The 19,786-nt window shown below is 34.0% G+C and overlaps 1 protein-coding gene across 1 annotated transcript; it reads right to left on the bottom strand.

Annotated features, from left to right (window-relative positions):
* Window positions 1–12,543: 12,543 nt before the first annotated feature.
* LOC113776486 (MDIS1-interacting receptor like kinase 2-like) lies at window positions 12,544–15,401 on the bottom strand. The gene is made up of 2 exons (XM_027321667.1): window positions 13,224–15,401; window positions 12,544–13,021 (listed from the first exon to the last, which is right to left on the bottom strand). The coding sequence occupies exons 1-2, from the start codon at window positions 15,397–15,399 to the stop codon at window positions 12,630–12,632; spliced, it is 2,568 nt and encodes an 855-aa protein (XP_027177468.1). The 5' UTR covers window positions 15,400–15,401; the 3' UTR covers window positions 12,544–12,629.
* Window positions 15,402–19,786: the final 4,385 nt, after the last annotated feature.

The raw sequence follows: 19,786 nt of genomic DNA, 5'->3' as shown, positions 1-19,786 counted from the left end.
AATGCCCATCCGAAATCAGAAAGCCACAAATCTTCTTGCTTCGTTATGGGGGGAAATTCCGCCTCTATCCAGTTGGTTATATCAACCTCTTCGGCCTGCTGTTTTACGGGATCTGTTATGTAAACTGAATCGATATCTGCAAGCTGGAACATGCTCTGAAAAGAAAAGAAAAGAAGATACAGTTTCTTAGTCATATAAGAATCATCTTCGAAATGAAAATTTACCATGTAGATATTGAATCCTCATACTTTGTAGGGGAAAAAAAAATTTGTGAAAACCCAAAATCCCATTTTTGCCAAAAGTCTCCATTGGTTAGGATTTTAACAAGTAATTTTATAGAAAAAAAAATTATTTCTTTATTGAATCAGAATACAAAAGCAATAGACAAAAAAAATCAAGAAAAGAAAAAAAAATACATTAACGCACATAATTTACCGTGCAGATATTCTACATCCTCGATACTTTTAAGAATTTCATACAGAGTGACTAATAGAATTCACAAGAATTAACTGTAAATATAGTTATTATAAGATATGTTTATTTATTTATAATATAATAACATGTACAACTGATAAGTCACGTCTACAATATGAAGGTGCTCAAAAGGGATACATTACTGTCGCCTACATCAAACTAAAGAAGCCAGTCTCACAAATGATTAGACCCAACTTGTTTATCAGTTTGATACATAAGAAACATCTCGTACCATATCAGTTTCTGTAATAGTGGTTTCGGCGGGATTTGGAGATGGCTTCAACTTAGCGCTTTCAATTCCGAAATTCCGTACCATGACTGCCCCGCCTGTTTCTTCAGAAAGATTGCAGCCCACTGTTCCACTGCTTGAACCGGCTATGTGGCTTAAGGCATTCGCACTGGTATCCATCATCATAGCAGTTGCTTCCTGTTTGTTGCATGAGAGCAGTAAAGTCAAAAGAAAATTTGTACATTTATGGAGGAATTGATTCCTAGCTTTACGACTGATTGGTAGGTACCTTCTGAATGTCTGGGGTATACATCCTCTTCACTGCCTTGGTTGTTGAATCATGTATTCCTATTCCATGTCCTATCTCAATGCTTGAATCAATCTCCATCATTTTTCTCTTGGTGGATACTTCACTTGCATGTTCAGAAAGATTTGGGAACGAGTTGATGATTGTGGTATCTCCATTCTGATCATTGTTTGGAGAAAACCAATATGAAAATGTAACAAGAAGAAAGGATATCTTGTAGTCTACATAAGTTACAAGTTAGCACTCGACAGATTTCGCAGAGCAGCCATGCTAGGAACTGCAAAATAATGTAAGGAGGTTGTCTTTACCTGGTCTTTCTCTTCCACATCCTTTAAAACTTCCAGATTAAAAGGTTCAGCAATCTCTTTCAAGGATTTAGCAGCACAGGCCACTGCTTCAGCATTGCTCGAGCTGGTCTCGTCTGTGGACTGGAGAGTGGCAAGCTTCTCAGCATTGAAACTTGAACTCTGTAATGGAGGTTTCCACAAATAGGGAAAAAGTTGTCTTACAAGAAATAAATATTACTCAAACAAATTCCAAATCACCCAAAACACCAAGATGACATCAAATGTCCAGTGATACATATAGGTAAAGATGGTGTATTTAACATCACATTTGCCAGCAATACCGTATACAAATAGTGCAGAAGATGTTAAATTAAAAGTACATCACGTTGGCATGCAAAGTCATGATTTTAATTATTCCCCAGAAAACGTGATGAACAAGAGGAAGAGAAAAGTGATTTGTTCACCTGATCCAGTTCATGTAAACGATGAAGCTGTTTTACTTCCTTAATTCTTAAAAAAGTGTTGATTGGTCCTAGAGCAAAAGATAAGGTTTTCTTTCCCTGAAAGTTACTTTGAAAAAGTTCTCAAATACCTCACCCGATAATATACACTCAAGCCTAACTCTTTCATTCATACATCTCTCTGGCTTTTGACATGCTTAATACCAGTAAACGTGGTATGAAGCATTAAGCAGCTAAGGTCTCAGATATCTTCAGGTATTGGATAGGAAATTTATACATATTCTGAAAAGTGACATGCCCAGAAATAATCCAGAACAGGTTTTCAGCCGTTTCACATCAACCAGTACACTTATTTACAAACAAGAAAAACCAGGGGATAGTACAGGGTAATATGAAAAACTATGTCTAATCAATTAACCATGCCAACTTGCTTAGTGGGGCAGCAGAGCAACAGAATAAAATTCAGGTATTACACAAACCTGCTTATCTCTGTTTGGAAAGTAGTACTTTTCCAGAAGAGCTTTTAGTATTTCACTCAGTTTCGGAGCAGGTTCTCCATGTTTGTGGTGAGGGACACCCATTTCATGTTCCATTTGTAGTGTTTCATCCTGACCAGGATCTCCATTTGTTTGGAAATTAAAATCCAGCTCATGTTCTGCTTGCAGGTTTTCAATCTGAGCAGGTTCTGGATGTGTTTGGCAAAGAACACCCATCTCATGTTCCAATTGTATTTTTTGGTTCTGAGAAGGTTCCTTACATGTTTGGATGTGAGAATCAAGGCCCTCCTCTGTTTGTAGGCTTTCAATTTTTTCAGGATCTCCATCTGTTTGAAAACAAACATCCAATTCATCTACTGTTTGTTGTTTTTTATTCTGATCAGGATCTCCATCTGTTTGGAAACCAAAGTTTAGTTGATTTTCTGTTTGTTGCTTTTCATTCTGAGCAGGATCTCCATGTGTTTGGGAACTAGACGCCTGTCCTTGTTGCTGTTGCACTTTTTCATTCTTCAATCTCTGAATCGAGATATCTAGTGCCTTGATCCTCTCTGTCAAAGTATCAAAGCATTTCTTAGCCCAAGCATCATCTTCCAAAGCCACTTGCGCCTGAAGAAATATAATTTCTTCCTCAAGTTCCTTTATCTCGGCATCAGCCTTAGGTATCAGTCTTTTCAACACTTCGATACAACACCTTTCATTTATAGCATCTTCTTCCATGACATCTATGACATACATATAATGGAAAAGATGGGACCTTAAGTCAGTCTAAAAAAAGTCCCCAAAGAAACTGATTAGCAAACATTGTAAAGGGGATAAACTAACCGCGCCCCACACCAGAGGAGAAATCAGACTGCCAATTTCCTGTAAAATCAGCACTGTCATCTGTAACCAAAAATTACACAAACAAAAATAAGAAGTCAGCTTTAGTGAAATAGAAAATTTCCATCTTGCAAAATTTGAATCTATACAGAGTTCCAGTAATTTTTTCACTCTAAACAACCACCAGTAGTAACTTGAATCATTTAGCTAATAAAATAACAAGGCAGAGCAACCTTCACAAATTGGTGGATCCCAGAGAGAAGAATCCATAGTCTTAGTCAATTCCGACCTGCAATATGAGCACGAAAATATGATGATAAAATATTTGGTGATACAGAGAAAATGTTTCCAACGGATATCCGCTGTTGAATCTGTAAATAAAGGAATATCAGTAGTATACACAACCGGATTTTTCAAAGAAGAAAGATGATTAAAAGGCCATCTCAGCATTAACTTAGAACAAGATAGTTCATCCCATGCAACAGTGATCCTGCTAGTATGCAGATTATGTAATACGTTGATAGCATGAAGATTATACATCCAAGTCATTGGTCAGCATTTTCCTCCTGTCTAATTTTCACAGTTGGAGAGTCTAATCCAAAACTGAGTCTTTGGTTAAAAGCAAACTTTCATGCTTTCCATTGTCTCTTGCTGAGTTATCATAGATGGAATCTTTCTGAAACATTGGAGTCATTTCATGAATTCTCTTATACTGTTTCCACCATTACTTATGATTACTCAGCGTATACTGAGAAAAGCTTTATCCTCTGGATCATGAAGGCTAGTTTATCTTATCTTGCAGCAGCTTGGAAACAATAGATATGAAAGGCAACTGTAATAGGAATGAACATAGCCTTTATTCCCTCTATCTTACAGTTATCATTTCAACTTTTTCATTTAGTACTAAATGGAAACTAGCAGTATCATACTGTAATTGGAAGAGCAATTAATTGAAGAACACCTATAATCACCATATCAAGCTGATTTATCTAAGTACATGCACAAATATGTTTAAAAGAAATACTGAATATTTAGGCAGAAATATCATCTAGCAAGAAAGGATGTGGGGGACAAAATGGATGAGTTGTTAACAGTAATAGAGAAGGTGTTGATCAACTGCGAGAAACGTCTACTCACCGCAATGGTACCATTGCTCTATAGCATTAGGGAAGAAGATCCTTGCAAGTGATACACTTTCCCCACACACACACACATGTATAATCATTTGTATCCAACATAGACATAGAAAAATCAAATTTAAAGAAAAAATAGATAATTTTACACGTCCACTTATACATTTGCACATTATTCACAAGCATGCACAAATTTAATTGCTGGGAAAAAAATCAGAATTCAAAAATGCAAACACTAAAGGGAAAAAAAAAAGCAGAAAAATCCCCAGTTATATCAATCATCTAGGCGGCCTTGATCACATAAACGCAACATCAAACAATTCAGCAATGCAGAACTATGATTACTCGTTCCAAACTGAAGAAAACAACAATACTTTCACTAGTTCGAAGAATTTCATGTTTCACTCACACAGCCAAAAAGACAATCCAAAAAAATTCCATCTTTCCTCACCAACTCCATCAACTGAGCTCTAATGATATAACTAGTAACAGTAAAAAGTTGAAATTTTGCGAAGTGAAGACCAAAGCATTGTACCTGAAAATGATCGAAACCACCACGGAAGAGCTCACACACAGTCACGCACTGAAATTTGGGAGAGATTGATGATGACAGCAACGAGAGAGGGGAGAGTTTACGCACAGAGTGACAGAGTGGCTACCTGGATGCGCAGGAAGAAAGACGCATCAGTGGCACTGTTGTAATTATTTGTAAATAGAAGGGTATAATTGCCATGGAAATCTTGTCCGTACTCGTCTGGGATTAATGGTAGATGGACCCCAGTTGGATTTCCATGAGTGTGAATGCATCGGTTCCTACCGTCTTAGTAGGATAGTGACGGTTACACATATTTTTCTTGGCATTTTGTTCTTTTTGAATTTTGCTCTTATTTTGTCTTGATTTTTCTAATATTTGTTAATTTGAATTTGGACTTTTTTTTTTTTATCATAATCAAGTATAGTTAAATCTTCACATAGTTAGATATAATTAAATCAAGGGGTGGCTATGGTTCAAGTTTGAATGAAATCGGATTGGAATCGATTCGATAATTTGTTGAATCGGAATTGAAACTGAACTTTGAAAAACTGGAAACGAAACCAAAACTATGAGTAAAGGTTCAGAATCAAATTCACCAAAATTTTGAACTGAAATCGGAACGGGCAGTTTAGGACCCATTTAAACTGTCTAAACAAATATTTGCTATCTAAACCTATTTGGTCAATTTAGAGTCCAATATCAATAGTCAATACCTGATACCAGTAGTTCTAATCCTAGACCAACAACCCATCGTCTCATTCTATTACTCTCTCTGTCCCATTTTGATAGTCTTGTTTCCCTTTTTATCTGTTCCAAATTGTAGTCCACTTTTCAATTGAAGAATATAGTTGTCTTTTAATTTATCTAAAATACCCTTATTTAATGTAAATTGTTATTACTATAAACTACCTTATTTAATATAGATTGTTAGTATTGAATATAACCTACCCCAATTAATGTATTTAGATTTTCCAAAACATATTGATATATGAAAAGCCAACTTTATTTAATGTAAGGGTATTTTAGAAAAATAGCAATCTAATTTTGTTTTTCCAACAAAGTTAACTACTTTTTCTTAAACTGTGTGCAAAAAAAAACTAGGACTATAAAAATGGGACAGAGGGAGTAGTAAGTTTATATGCCATGACTACTCTAAATCCAAGACCAATTTAATCTAATCAACAATGAGATTTTTTTTCATTACATTTGCATCATTTTTTCTTTTTTTCTTACACATGATAATACAATAAAGTTTTTTTTACATTCATTGTCATATTTTTATAAAATCAATTTTATAAGAATTATTGTTTAAACATAACAAAAAGAATTGAAACTATGACCGAAAGAAACCAAAATAAAATCGGAATCGAATCCGAAATCATAACCATACTTATAAGGGCTAATTGAGATTCCACCCTTAAGAAGAATCAGAACTGTCGATTTTTGAATCGGAACCGACAATTTTGAAACGTGGCCGTGTCTCACTGAATCTTTGTATAATTAAGTATAACTAAATCTTCACATAATTAAGTATTATTTGTACTTTCCCCCGACTATATAGTGGTCACTTTAAATATTTTCTTTGTACTCCTGTTAAAAAGGATAAAATACTTCGAACATATTAATTAAAAAAACATATCAGTGTTATCCACATAGCTATAAATTAATCATGAACCAATGCCATTTAAAGTTCTCCAACTAACATATTATACACAACTTCACGGTACATTTCTCCAATTTTCCATATCTATGATTGTCAATCGTGTAATGTGAGTACAAAAAGAAATAAGATTTTCAGGTTTCAGATTATAAGGCTCATGCCTAACTCACATATATATTGTAATATGTAGAATCGTACATTATTTACGTGATTACATATTATATATGTCTATATATATATATATATATATATATATAGACACACACACGTATAGAGTTATTTGGGTCAGGCTTTAATCAGACTTGGCCTCGCGACGTAATCGGGTTCTATATCTAAACCCAAACTCTACCCAACTTGGGATTAGTCGGGCCGCCTTTACGGACTTGACCCGGACACCCCACTCCGTCGACAAAAAAAAAAAAAAAATTAAATCTAAGGCTCAGTCCCAACTTTTTCAGGTCGAGTTTGGATAATTCAATCCTATTGACGGTCCTAGCCACACTTGTCAATATTCTTAAAGACTTGTAATTTCTTAAATATTCTTCGATATTCCCTAAATCAAGAAGCAAATGAAGTTTAAAAATATTTTTTATTTTGGTTGCACATACATCTAGTGTATGTGTATCTTCAACACTGACTAAGTATCAATAAATAACTTTCCTTGGACTTAGATTTGTTAAATAAATAGTGAGGTATTCATTGTCAATTGGGAAATTAGTGCAAAGTGAAGCCATAAATTATAGGTCAATCTTTCTGAATCAAGAGTTTAACTCCTAACAACCTTTTCTCCATAAGTTAGGCATTGTTTGGATTGAGAGATGTGAGGGAAATGAAAGGACAAGAATAGGAAAGCTTTAAAAAAATTTTTTTTTGTCTGGATAGATTTTTGAGGGAGGAAAGAAAATGATTGGGAGGGAAAGGGTTATTTTTGTAAGATTTGGTTTCTACGCAAAAGTGGGCGGAAATGGAGAGCGAAGGAACCAAATTAAATAAAATAATTTAAAATTTCATTTTTTTTTTCATTTCTTTCTAGTTGACTAATACTTTTTGAGGAGGTCTTGATTTAGTTGCGAGAATGGGATTCCAATAATTAGAGGTCCTGCATTTAAATTCTCCCACCGTCTCCTTGTTTCTTAAGTCCAACCCCTTTCTCCCCGGTCAGAAAATTTAAAAAACAAAAAAACTAACACCTTTTCTTTCCTTTCTTTTCCTTCCTTAAACCAAACAACAAATCTAATTTATTCTGGTTTTTCTTTCTATACTTAATTTAAAAAATCATGAAAACCAATTTCCTCCACTAACATTTCCGTTCTTTTCTATTGGTAACCTTTTGTAACCTTTTATTTCATCTCCCGTCGTTTCCTTGGATGCAAATGGAAAACAAGAAGGTTGTCACATTATATATAATGGGTTTAGTATTAACTTCCTTGCAACATTTAAGTTCGTGAATTGATTTACATTAAATTTGTAATATTGGTAGTCTTGTATTAAACTACTTGTCAACAAAGGGAGGATAAGAATTTAAAAAAAAAAAATTCAATTCGTTCTCTTTTAATTTATCAACCGCTCTCAATTTAAATTTTCTTCATTGAAAGTCATATTTGATCTATCAATATTGAGGGTTAATAACTAAAACTTATAATGATAATTTCATAAACCTTCCCTGAAATTTTTGACAATTTAATTGAGCTCTCTTGAAATTTTAAAAATTACGCTTACCTCCTTTGATTTGATACTTTTGGTAACCAAACCTTAGACTTGGTCAACAATTTAAACTAATATCCAAAATACCTTCAATTTATAAAGTTTCAGTACTTTCCAAAGCAATTGATAGCACAAATATAAAGAAAGAGTGTCAAGTTTTCAATGCCATATTTATTGTTTGATAAGTAATCATGACAATGTTCTAAATTATGATAAAATGCTTTTAATGGTGCTTTACAAGGAAATAGTGTCAAGTTTTGAATACCATATTTATTGTTTGATAAGCAATCATGACAATAGTTCGAAATTATGATAAAATGCTTTTAATGGTGCTTTACAAGGAACATATATTCTTTCTAAATTGAAGTAATTGATGATTACACAATTCGAAAAATTTCAAATTCACCTCAAATAAAAAATGGATAGAATCCTTTGATTAAACAAATAAAATTAAAATTCATATTAATTAATATTAAAAAATTATTAATTAAGGCTCAATTTGGATCTAAAAGGATAGGAACTTTTTAAAATATGAATACAAGCCTTTTATTAGCTGGTCCTTTTATTTGGATTGAAAATGTATTTCTACATTAGAGTAATGATTTCAAAATATATAATATAGTTTCAAACTATTTTTTGGATATTGAATTAGAATACTCAATAACACTATCTATATCAACCCAGGCCCATTTAAATTTCATTTAGTCATCATACTACTTTTAGAATTTGTTTTTTTTTTAGATTGTTGGAATTAAAAATAGAATTTAGTAGTATTAACAAATTCTTTTGGAGTTTTTTAACTTTTTCTTTTTTGTAAGTTGGAAGTCTTGAACCCAACCTTTTGGATGTACAAAATTTCTATTTATCAAGTAATAAATTTTGTAAAAAAAATAATTTGGAAGGCAATGCTTGCAAAAGATATTGAACGTTACAACGGAAAACATAATAGTTATTGAAGAAATTTTAGAAAAAAAAAGAATGATTAATTAAAAACATAAATGGATTAGTATGGGCAATATGCTAAAAGAATGCTAAAAAATGAAATTATTGTTATGGAATAACTAATATTGTGGATATTTATCACCTTTATCTCATTTCCTAGATGGTGACAAGTCTTTCACATTCTTCGAAGTAATAAAACTATCATGACTTACTTTTGAGGTGATAAAAATGGCATGATTTTCAATAAACCTATTACGATCTCGATAAACCTAGCAGGACAATTGATAAAGTTATTAGCTCTTATGAGAAGATTGTATCACTGTGTTGAAGAAACTAACTACTGTACTGTCCCCTAGGTTGTTTAATTTTCTTGTTTTCTTAGCATATTACCCACTACAAAAACAACTCAAATCCTATATCACATTAGCAATAGTTTTATAACAATTATGAAATTATGAGAAGTATTATTAACAAATAATCAATTCAAATAAAAGGAATAGATAATGTGATTAGAGAAAAATAAAAAAGGAAAATTATGGGTTGGTTGATAAAAAATGAGCAATGATATACTAGCCGATATCCGATTCCTTTGAAGGACGTGGTTTGCTCGATAAGACCTGCTCCGGCATCCATTTGGCCAACCAAAAAAATGAAACCAACAAAAGAATAAAACACACTACAAATAGAACACTGAGATACTAGCCGATATCCAATTCCAAAATTAAATAAGGTGAGATTAGACTTGGAGGATGAATAAGTATAAAAATTTTCTTGTCCGAAAACTAGAATGGAATTGAGACAGAAAAGCACCACTAATCAAATAGCGCTTTCAACTTTCTAACTATATGAGCAGCTAAAATCTGCAGAATTAAAAAAAAAAATTTCTGTAATCAACCTATGTGAGTAGCTATGCATCAGGAACTAAAATAAGAACAAGTAAACAGTATGCCTAGTTATCAAATATTGGAAAAGGAGTACTCAGCTCAAAACACAAGGAGTAATTTCTTTTGCTTCTAGGAACTCAATGCCAACCAGCAAGTATTCCCCACACTTTTCCTTCAGGATAGAATGAGTGAGTATTCCTGGAGCAACAACCTTCCTATTCCTGCTGCATCAGATATGATAAGACTGCAGCTGCAAAGGTAACTCTAAGTACCTGATTTGTGTAAGTTATCTTGAAAGAAATGGCTAATCATCCATTGAAACTTACTCTCCCACTCCGTGGAGATCCTGAAAACCAGACGTTTTGACTGAACGTGCTCCCGCACTTGAGAATAGGAACATGACAAACACAAGCCGCTAAGTGTCTCAGTTTTGCTAGAACAGAACTGACAAACAGGATCATAATATATCCCCCAAGAATAAACTCTCTGCTTAGTAGCTAACCTCTTTAGAGTTGTAAGAGTTAGCTGGAACTTCATTAACATCATTATGATCATCAGTATCATTAGTTTCATCATCAGCGTCATCGTTAATACCAGTTTCATCATCAACATCACCATCACCATCATCATCATCACATGTAGCATCAGTAACATCAGCGTCATCGTTAGCATCATTAATTTCTTCGTCAACATTATGATCATCATCAGAAGATTTATACTTTACCTTGTCAACACTTTTGATGGACTTCTTGTAACTTATTTTGCATGCAGAGGAGGCCCAAGTTCCTTTGCCTGCTTTAAAAGAAGCAACGTTTGAGGAGGAGAAAAGATCATGATTTGGGAGTCGAAGGGTTGAAGGCTTTGGGATGAAACAAGACTTGCCAAAGTAGCGAAAGTTTGCAAGGGGATTAACAACTTAGAGTCAGCTCCATTGTTGCTTTGATCTGCAATAGGTTTCGCATTTTGCTTTTCCTTTGACTGCGGTCTCCTATTTTGTGATAGAAAGTTACAGGGTTTTACAACTTATCCATTAAAGATTAACTAAATATTTTTAAATTTCTCATAAAGATGAATAAATATGTTAAATATCTGATAGATTTTTGTGAAAAGATACATTAAAGTTATGTGTAAAAAGTATATCAGAATGATCCTAATAATGAATACACCCATCAATCTAATCGTGCCATGTCAGCAAAATCCCATTTAATCTTTATCTCATTAATTACTTTCCTATTTTCTTGCACCACTGTAATTATCAGTTGTTCCTTTATTTTCCAGAGCTTCTTGCCCTTTTTTTATTTTTTATTTTTTATTTTTTGCCCTCCCAATGCCACCTCTTGTTTTCTTTTTTTCTTTTTTTTTACAAACTCTTAAAACAACAAAATCAGCTAGAACACAATATCACGTTAAGAACTCCATGGTTGGACTAATAATTGACTACTTTTCACACTTTTAACTTTATGTTGATTTTTACCTAAGTTTTTTATTTTTTGTATGTTTTGTATGATTATTTAACCAAAATAACCATGTTATTGTTGTAAGAATTTGTAAGAAAGCAAATAACCAGATTCCAAAGATTTGGAGTGAAAAAAAGAAGAAACAACTGTTAGCAAGAGTTAATTGAAAATTAAATAAATCATCGTTAGCAAGAGTTATATATAGTCGTATAAGAAATGTTAGAGATTAAGCGAGATTTTACTGATATGGTAAGACTCACACTCTACGGGTAATTCACATGAAAACTATGAATTAAGGATATATTTCTAATAAACTCAAAAAAAAAAAGTAGAGAGAAGACTTCGTGACAATGTAGTCTGAATCTTTTACTTAATTATTCATCCAAGTTTAGTAATCCTCTCTTCGACTCGAAAAATAATTAAAAAAAAAAAAGAGTTACTCCGCCCACCCAGTTGTGAAAACCCGTCCAACCCAACGGCCTCCTCCGGCCGATATCAACTCGCTCTTTTCCTCGGTTTCTATGGGTACTTGACGTGCCCCTGAGTTTCTTGTAATAGTACAACGTTTTCTTAAGCTATTATACACATTTGGTTAAAAATCAGGAAACAATGAGGAAACTCCTTCTGGTTGATGAGCAACCGGGAAACCTTTTTTTTTTGTGGGGTGGGGTGGGAGGCATCCTAGGAGGAAGCAAAAAATTGCAGCAATGGACTTATGGGTTCGTAAGCACCAAAAAAGTACCCCCGCTGAATATAGGTTCCACATTTCGAAACTTGGTGTTTGTGTTTTTTTTATCTTTTCTGCTGTTGTTATTGGTGAAAATGATCTTTGTTAGAAACAATGGTAAAGCAAGTTTTGAGAATTGAAATTTGTTTAAGTTTGGTGAATTAAAACTAATAGGTGATCTAATAAATTCATATTGAAAATCATTCTATGTTTATACGGCAAACTCGAGATTCATAAAAACTTGCACATTTATATTAGCAAATTTTTTTAAGAAAAAAAAGTTTGCACCATTTATGTTTCAATCATTTCTTACTTGTGAAATTCCTTTTTCTCTTTTAGCTGCTAAAGGTAAATGCATGCTACATATTTAGGGTTTAAACTTTAAATTTGGGTATAGGTTATGCGTGCTAGAATTCACCTACATAAATAAAGACAGCAAGCAAATTCAATTTCTCCTTTGGTGTAAATATTGGATGACGGTAGAGATATCCACACGAAAGCCATTCGTGGTGCTTAAACTACTGTGTAGGTTTGGTCAGGCAGTGAAAGTTCTGGAGGACTAACAAGCTGATTCACAGCAATGGTGTGCAAAGGCCTAGTTGGTTCTCGCCTGCCCTCTTCAAATCGGTTCACCACTTGCTGCATTGTTGGTCGACATTTCGGGTTTGCGTTGACGCAATCCAGGGCTAACGCTGTTGCGAGAACCACATTTCGAACCACCAAAGGGTTAGTCGGAGGGGGCAGACGGGCATCAAGAAGATCCTTCAGCAGTATTGGTTCATTGGGTTGTGATGAAAAGGAGGAAAGGAAATCTTGTGGATGCTTTCCAAACAGCGTTTCCAGCACCACAACGCCAAAGCTATACACATCAGACTTTTCAGTGACCACCATGGTATAGGCTAGCTCTGCATTCACAAGTAAGTATACATTTGGATATAATATATATGTGCATCAACTGGACGACTCTAGACTTACTATTCAAAAAACAAAAATAATCGTTTCAGTCGGAAGAATTTTTTTCTCTTTTCTGTCCTTGAAAGTTAAGCCTAATATGTGCATCAAGAAAATATGAAAAACAAGGTGATCTGGGATAGCAAGGTAACCTACCTGGTGCCATGTAGCCAAAGGTGCCTGCAATGACTGTTTGATTTGATGAATCAAGTTCCAAAATCCTCGCAGTTCCAAAGTCAGAAAGAGTTGCTTCGAGCTGTGAATTCAAAAGAATGTTGTTGCTTGACACATCCCTGTGAATGATTGGCGGATCACAATCGTAATGCAAGTAGGACAATGCACTGGCAATGCCCTTGATCAAATTCACTCTTTTAATCCAATCCAGCTCCACAGCTTCGGTTTCATCTCTCAAGATACAAAACAAGCTTCCTCTGTCCATATACTCATAAATCAGAAACATGCATCGCTTGTGCAGGCAGAATCCGAAGAGCTTTACAATGTTCCTGTGCCTGATTTTAGATAGCATGTCGGCTTCATTCCTAAAGCTCTTGTCAAAATTTGGATTCTCGCCTTCCAAACGGTGAAGCTTTTTCAAAGCCACTACTTTCCCACTTGGCAACCGTGCTCTGTATACAGAGCCATACCCTCCTGTCCCGATGCAGTAACAGACATCAAAATCGTTGGTTGCTTTAATTATGTCTTCGTAAGCCATATGTCCATCATAGTTCCATATTCTGAAAATGTCTCCATGTTTATTGTCCATGAGCTCGACTTTAACTTTCTTGAAGCAGCGGATATAAATTACTAATCCGCCAGTTATTGCGAACACCAACAACGTTACGCCAAGACCTATGATGTAGTATAGGGTGCGATGTCTATGATTTCCCACAATAACAGGAGTGTGATTTCCCATAACAGGAGGAGATACTCCACAAAGAGTGGAATCGTGACGCAAGTGTGGATTGCCGACAAATCTTTCTGAACCAAACTGAATGACAAGCTTGCACGGAAGTTCACCTTCCAAAGCATTATAGGACAGGTCGATGTCCCCCAGTAGCTCGCCTAGTAGCATAAAAGACGAGGGGACAGTGCCAGAGAGAATATTGTGGGAAAGATTCAAAGTCAAAAGGTGCCCCTCGGATTTAAAAATGTCATCCCCAAATTGGGTAGGAATTGAGCCAGTAAGTTGGTTTGAGGAAAGATCTAGAAATCTTAGAGAAGGTATATCGAAAAGTCCAAGAGGTATGGAACCACTTATTTGGTTAGAAGAGAGGTTCAAATTAACTAGAGCAGACAGATTGCCAAGGGTCGGAGGGATTTGACCAATCAGCCGGTTGGACCCAAGATTGAGATATTCCAAAATTTTCAAATTTCCTATTTCAGAGGGAATGGAACCATAAATTTGATTCTCAGCACCTGAAAGAGATGCTAATTTGGTTAGGCGGCAAAGGGCTGAAGGAAGGGCACCTGAAAGATTAAGGCCGTTGATGTCTAATTCAACTAAACTCTTCAAATTTCCTATTTCTTTTGGGAGAAATCCTCCCATTGCGGGATTCGAATGAATGTATAGCCGAGAAAGATTTGTCAAATTAAAAAGAGTTGGAGGGATGCTGCCAGAAAATCCACTGTAACTCAAGTCTAATTGAATTAAACTCTTCAAATTTCCTATTTCTTTTGGGAGAAATCCTCCCATTGAGGGATTCGAGTGAATGTATAATCGGGAAAGATTTGTCAAATTAAAAAGAGTTAAAGGAATCGTCCCATTGAAGTGGTTATTGCTGAGGTCAAGAGAGTCAAGATTAGACAATTGGCCAAGAGTTGAAGGAATGGGACCACCAAAAGAATTCTGGCTCAAGTCTAGAGTAACCAAATTTGTCAAGTTTTCAATACCTGGAGGAATTAAGCTATCAATCCAGTTCAAAGAAACATCAAGCTGTGCTAGTTGTGTAAGGTTTCCTAGAGAAGACGGGAGCTCGCCTTCAAGTCTGTTGGAAGACAAATCGAGATAGGTGAGTTTGGAGAGTGCACCTATTTGATGTGGGATGGCTCCGTAAAGTTCATTTCGACTGAGATCCAGTCTAACCAGGTTCGGAAAAGAAGAGAAGCTGAAAATTTTCAACTCATCGTAAATTCTGCAGTTCGGAAGTAGTATTTCGGTAACGCTACCAGCATCGTTGCAAACAATACCAGACCACTGGCAGTGGGCAGAGATGTTTGTTGCAGTAGCACTACTGTCTCCCCACCAGCCAGTCTTGAGCAGTGCCTCAGCTTCCAATAAATTCACAGCAGACTCCTTTGCTGCTACTGCAACTGGTGCAATAGCTAGTATCATGAGAAGAACAACTCCGCTGCAACCAACATCCATCGATGCTCTATTACCATGAAAGACCGCAATTAAGACAAGATAGATGAAATGCAAGCGCCCGCCCTGATTAAGTAGTCTGGATTGAAAGACTCGCACTGAAATGCAGTCAACAGCGTTTGTGGTCTTCCGCCGTGTGGAATTTTTCGTAAAAATGCCACGCAATTGGCTATATTGACTGTTCTTATTATAAAGGAAAAGAATTATAGACCATCATCAACAAGAGAAAAAAAAATATCCAAGAACTCTTCCATTATTACTGTGAGCCTTCACAACCCTTTTTAAAAATAAAAAAAAAAACTTGAAAACACACTCCATCATCTTCACATGGTTCGCGAATCTAATTATTGCTTTTTGTGCTAAAGAGTAAATTATAAATTCTAAGGACAGATTTCTAAAAAAAAAAAAAAAAATCTAATTGTATCTCAAATATATAAGGCTTAGTCTGTGAGTTTAGGATATTAAAAAGAAAGAAGAACGAACAATTTAAGTTATGATAAAAAGGAAAATAAGTACTAGAACTTCTTTCGTTTTTGTTGTTTGAGATTAGCGAGAAAGGGGGGCAAATTAGTAATATTTCGGTCTTAAAATTACATTTTGCTGCCAGTAATTCAATACCTTTTTAGTATCTATTTTGCCTTCTATGGGCAATCAAATGCATGACATATCTTTGTTCAAGGCATTTGCGTACATGTGAACACTGGACATTTACAATCAAGTCAAGGTCCTTCGAATCTAGTAACCGACATGGACATTTTATTACGCGTTTTAATTTGGAACACTCGCAATGCTGTCTTTTTCGGCCTTTGATCTCATTCCGCTTTCAAGAGTGAAAGACCAAGTCCTGCGCACAATTTCTCAGATATAGCCCCAACTTCAAGTACAAATAGTTCAACTAAGATATAGCTTATTTGTTTTAAAGTCCACTGATGATAAAAGTTTCTTAGATAGTGAAAAAGTGGAATTTCTTTTAATTTTTTTCATTTCCCTCTTACATTTACAATGCTATTATTGTCATGGAAGAAAAACTATTCATAGCCTAGGAGCTTCTCTTGAATCATATTATAGTAGTTTTACAGAGGTACAAAATTTGGCTTCTTTTATATAGGCAAATTGCTCAACCCCTTGTATTTTTGCGTAATATGACCCGACCTCCTTTAAAGTTTCAAAATACTCGCATAATTTCCTATGATATTATGTGCAATGAAAAATGGATAGAAAGCATCTTCGTTTACGATGATTGACCAAGACGTGGTGTTTCGAAAGTATGTTTGATAATAAAATTATAATATTCACTTAACTCCTCTATAGTTTTGCATAAATATTCACTTAATCTGTTCTAGTTTCGTATTTATCTACACAATCCTCCTATAATTTTATGAAAAGTGATTAGACCCTTATTCAATTTAGTGCTTGAAATAAGGACAATATTATCATTATAGCTAACATCTTATGAAAACTATTTTTCATCTAACTTCCCCTTTATATAAAATCATAAGGGAGTTATGTGGATATTTTAAAACCTTAGAGGGATCATATGATATTATGCAAATGCACAAGAGGGTAGTCAGTAATTTGTCCTTCTTGGCTTCTTATTTAGGATCTTGGAATTTTGATAATTATTTTTAGGATAAATTACATGTAACCCCCTTGTAATTTTACATATTGCCACATGACCTCTTAAAATTTTAAAATTTTCACATAATTCTCTTGTAGTTCTATATAAAGTGAAAAATGAATGGAAAATACCATCCGTAACGGCAATTGAACTAGATGCCCTCAACAAATGTGTGTGATAAAATCATAATGCCCACTAAATCATCTATAATTTGCATGAATATTCACTTTATTCTCGAGTGATTTTTACATTTATTCATATAATTCCTTTATGATTTTATGCAAGATAGTTAGGTCATTATTTGTTTTAGTAGTAACAACGGCATTGATATTTCAGCTAATTCCCGTCAAATTCTGAGGTAGTGTGAGTTCAAAGATCTGCATTTAAACTCTAAGTCAAGGTCTTTCCAATCTGCATCTTAGGGGGACCAAAGGAGGCTTATAACGTGTTCTTTCTGGCCTTGATCTGATTTCACATTTGAGAGTCAAGTTCACTGCAATTGTTGTGCAAAATTTCCTAGAAGACTTTTCCGCGGGGCTCAACCATGCGGAAGGCTTTTTTGTTTCTTGACCAGGCTTTATTTTTCCTTTTCTTTTCGATAAGGGTAAAATACTGTGGTTTAACAAATTTTCAGATAACTCCTTCGGTAGTTTTAAAAGATATACATAACCTCCTCATAATTTAAACTAATGTGTCAAAGTAACGAAAATGACCTTCTGTAACAGAAGCCAAGGAAATATCGAGAATATCCTTATTTAAAAACTAAAATGATTAAACTGACCAAAATATATAAACTTAATATGTATGGCACTTTAACCTTTTATGATTTTATATTTTATTATATAACCCCCTTATGATTTTCAAAATATTTACATAACCCTTTTGAGGTTAATTAATAATTTTCAACTTCACAAAAGGGTACTTTTGACATTTTAATTGACTTCATTAAAGAATGCAAATTCTGTAACTTTGACTTTTAAATCCAAATTATGAGGAAGTTATATATAATTTTTCAATCCACAAGAGAGTTATTTGAAAAAGCGCTCAACCACAGGGGGGTGAAATATATATTGCCCTTTGGATAATTTAAAGGAGTTGCACTCTTAAGGATGACTATATTAAGATGACTGTATATTGCCCTTAAGAGTCAATGAGCCTTTCCTTACCATGACCTCCAAAATACTTAGACCCTGTCTAGATTATTAATTTTTTTAAGAAAATTTTTATGGTTTTTGGTGATTTTTTTTACATATTTTTTAATTTTACCTTACATACATCATATCCGAAAAAAGTGCTAAGTAATTTTTTGTAAAAAAAAAAAACTTTTCAAAAAGTGCAATCCAAACTATCTCATTAATACCCAAAGTTTGAGTTTTAACTAGATAGCCCCTAGGATTTTAGAAATTATTTTTTTGCACTTAAAAATTTATAAACTACTTAATTTTACTCTCTTGCAAATTGATAAAAAAAAAATTTAAGCTATCTTGTTAAATTATGCCTTTGGAAAATCTAAGACCACGATAATTATACTTATTGTTAGTGTTTTTTTCTTTTTACGGGATTACTAAGATTATTAAATTCTTGATGGGGGTTTTGTGATTTGGCACCATTTTACCCTTTGTAGTGCAGGTATAAAAGAAATTCTATACATTATACCAAACTAGGTTTTGCAAACTCTTTATGAGTACTTGATTTCAAAGAAGTATTCATTAGTTGGTGAAGATTGGAGAAAGTTATTGTGTTCAATGTAATAAGAAGGAAGAGACGGGGGAAATTACAAACTTACTTGTTTGGAAAGCAATTTTTTTTGTTTGGGGAAAGTTATTGTGTTCAATTGCTACGTTTTTTGTGGACATATTTTTCAATCATTTTTTATCTCACATATATCAAATCGTTACGGTAATTTTTCTACAAAAAATTCAGAAAAATGCAATCCAAACATGACCTAAGTTTAGTTTCCTTTTTTCTTATTCTTTTTTTGTTTTTTGAAGTGCTATAATATGAGGGAGTAAACATTCTTATACTATATAAGAATGAGTTGTGGTAAAAAAGGGTTTTGAATTTCAACCTCATGGATAAGGGTAATTTTTAAATGTGAAATGATATGGAGTTTATTTTTAATTTTGGATACAAGTGATGGTAGCATGTGTTTTGGTATGTTTACAGAAATCTCCTCATATTTGCACATTTAAAGTGTTTATTGATGGAGACATTTGGGCATTTTTGGAATGTGACATTATTTTATAATCATTTTTGTATCATGTACAAGTCATACAATCTTATATATTGGTGTAATTACTTAAATAGTGTTACAGGCACATTTACTTGAAATGTAGTATTTATTGAGCAATTGAAATAAATACATGTTGTTATAGCATAAGAATGAGTTGTGGTCAAAGAGGGTTTTGAATTTCAAACGCATGGATATGGGCATTTTTTAAATATGGAATGATGTGGAGTTTATTTTTAGCTCTGGATACAAGTGATGGTAGCATGTGTTTTGGTATGTTAATGGAAACCTCCTCATATTTGCACATTTAAAGCGTTTATTTATGGAGACATTTGGGTACTTTTGGAATATGGGATTATTTTATAATCATTTTGGCATCATGTACAAGTCATACAAGCTTATGTATTGGTGTAATTATTCAAATGGTGTTACAATCACATCTACTTGAAGTGTGGTATTTATTGTGCAATTGAAATAAAGGCATGTTGCAATAATCTTACTGCTTGAGG

This window comes from Coffea eugenioides, chromosome 6 (assembly GCF_003713205.1).
Source record: "Coffea eugenioides isolate CCC68of chromosome 6, Ceug_1.0, whole genome shotgun sequence".
NCBI classification, from domain to species: Eukaryota; Viridiplantae; Streptophyta; class Magnoliopsida; order Gentianales; family Rubiaceae; genus Coffea; species Coffea eugenioides.
Note: the sequence above shows the minus strand (reverse complement) of the source record. Positions and strands in the feature narration are given on the sequence as shown.

Coding starts and splice junctions, on each gene's coding strand:
- LOC113776486 (XM_027321667.1), bottom strand. CDS start 15,399: ATGATACTAGCTATTGCACCAGTTGCAGTAGCAGCAAAGGAGTCTGCT. Junction 13,022..13,223: donor CTTTGGCTACATGGCACCAG/GTAGGTTACCTT, acceptor TTGTGAATGCAG/AGCTAGCCTATACCATGGTG.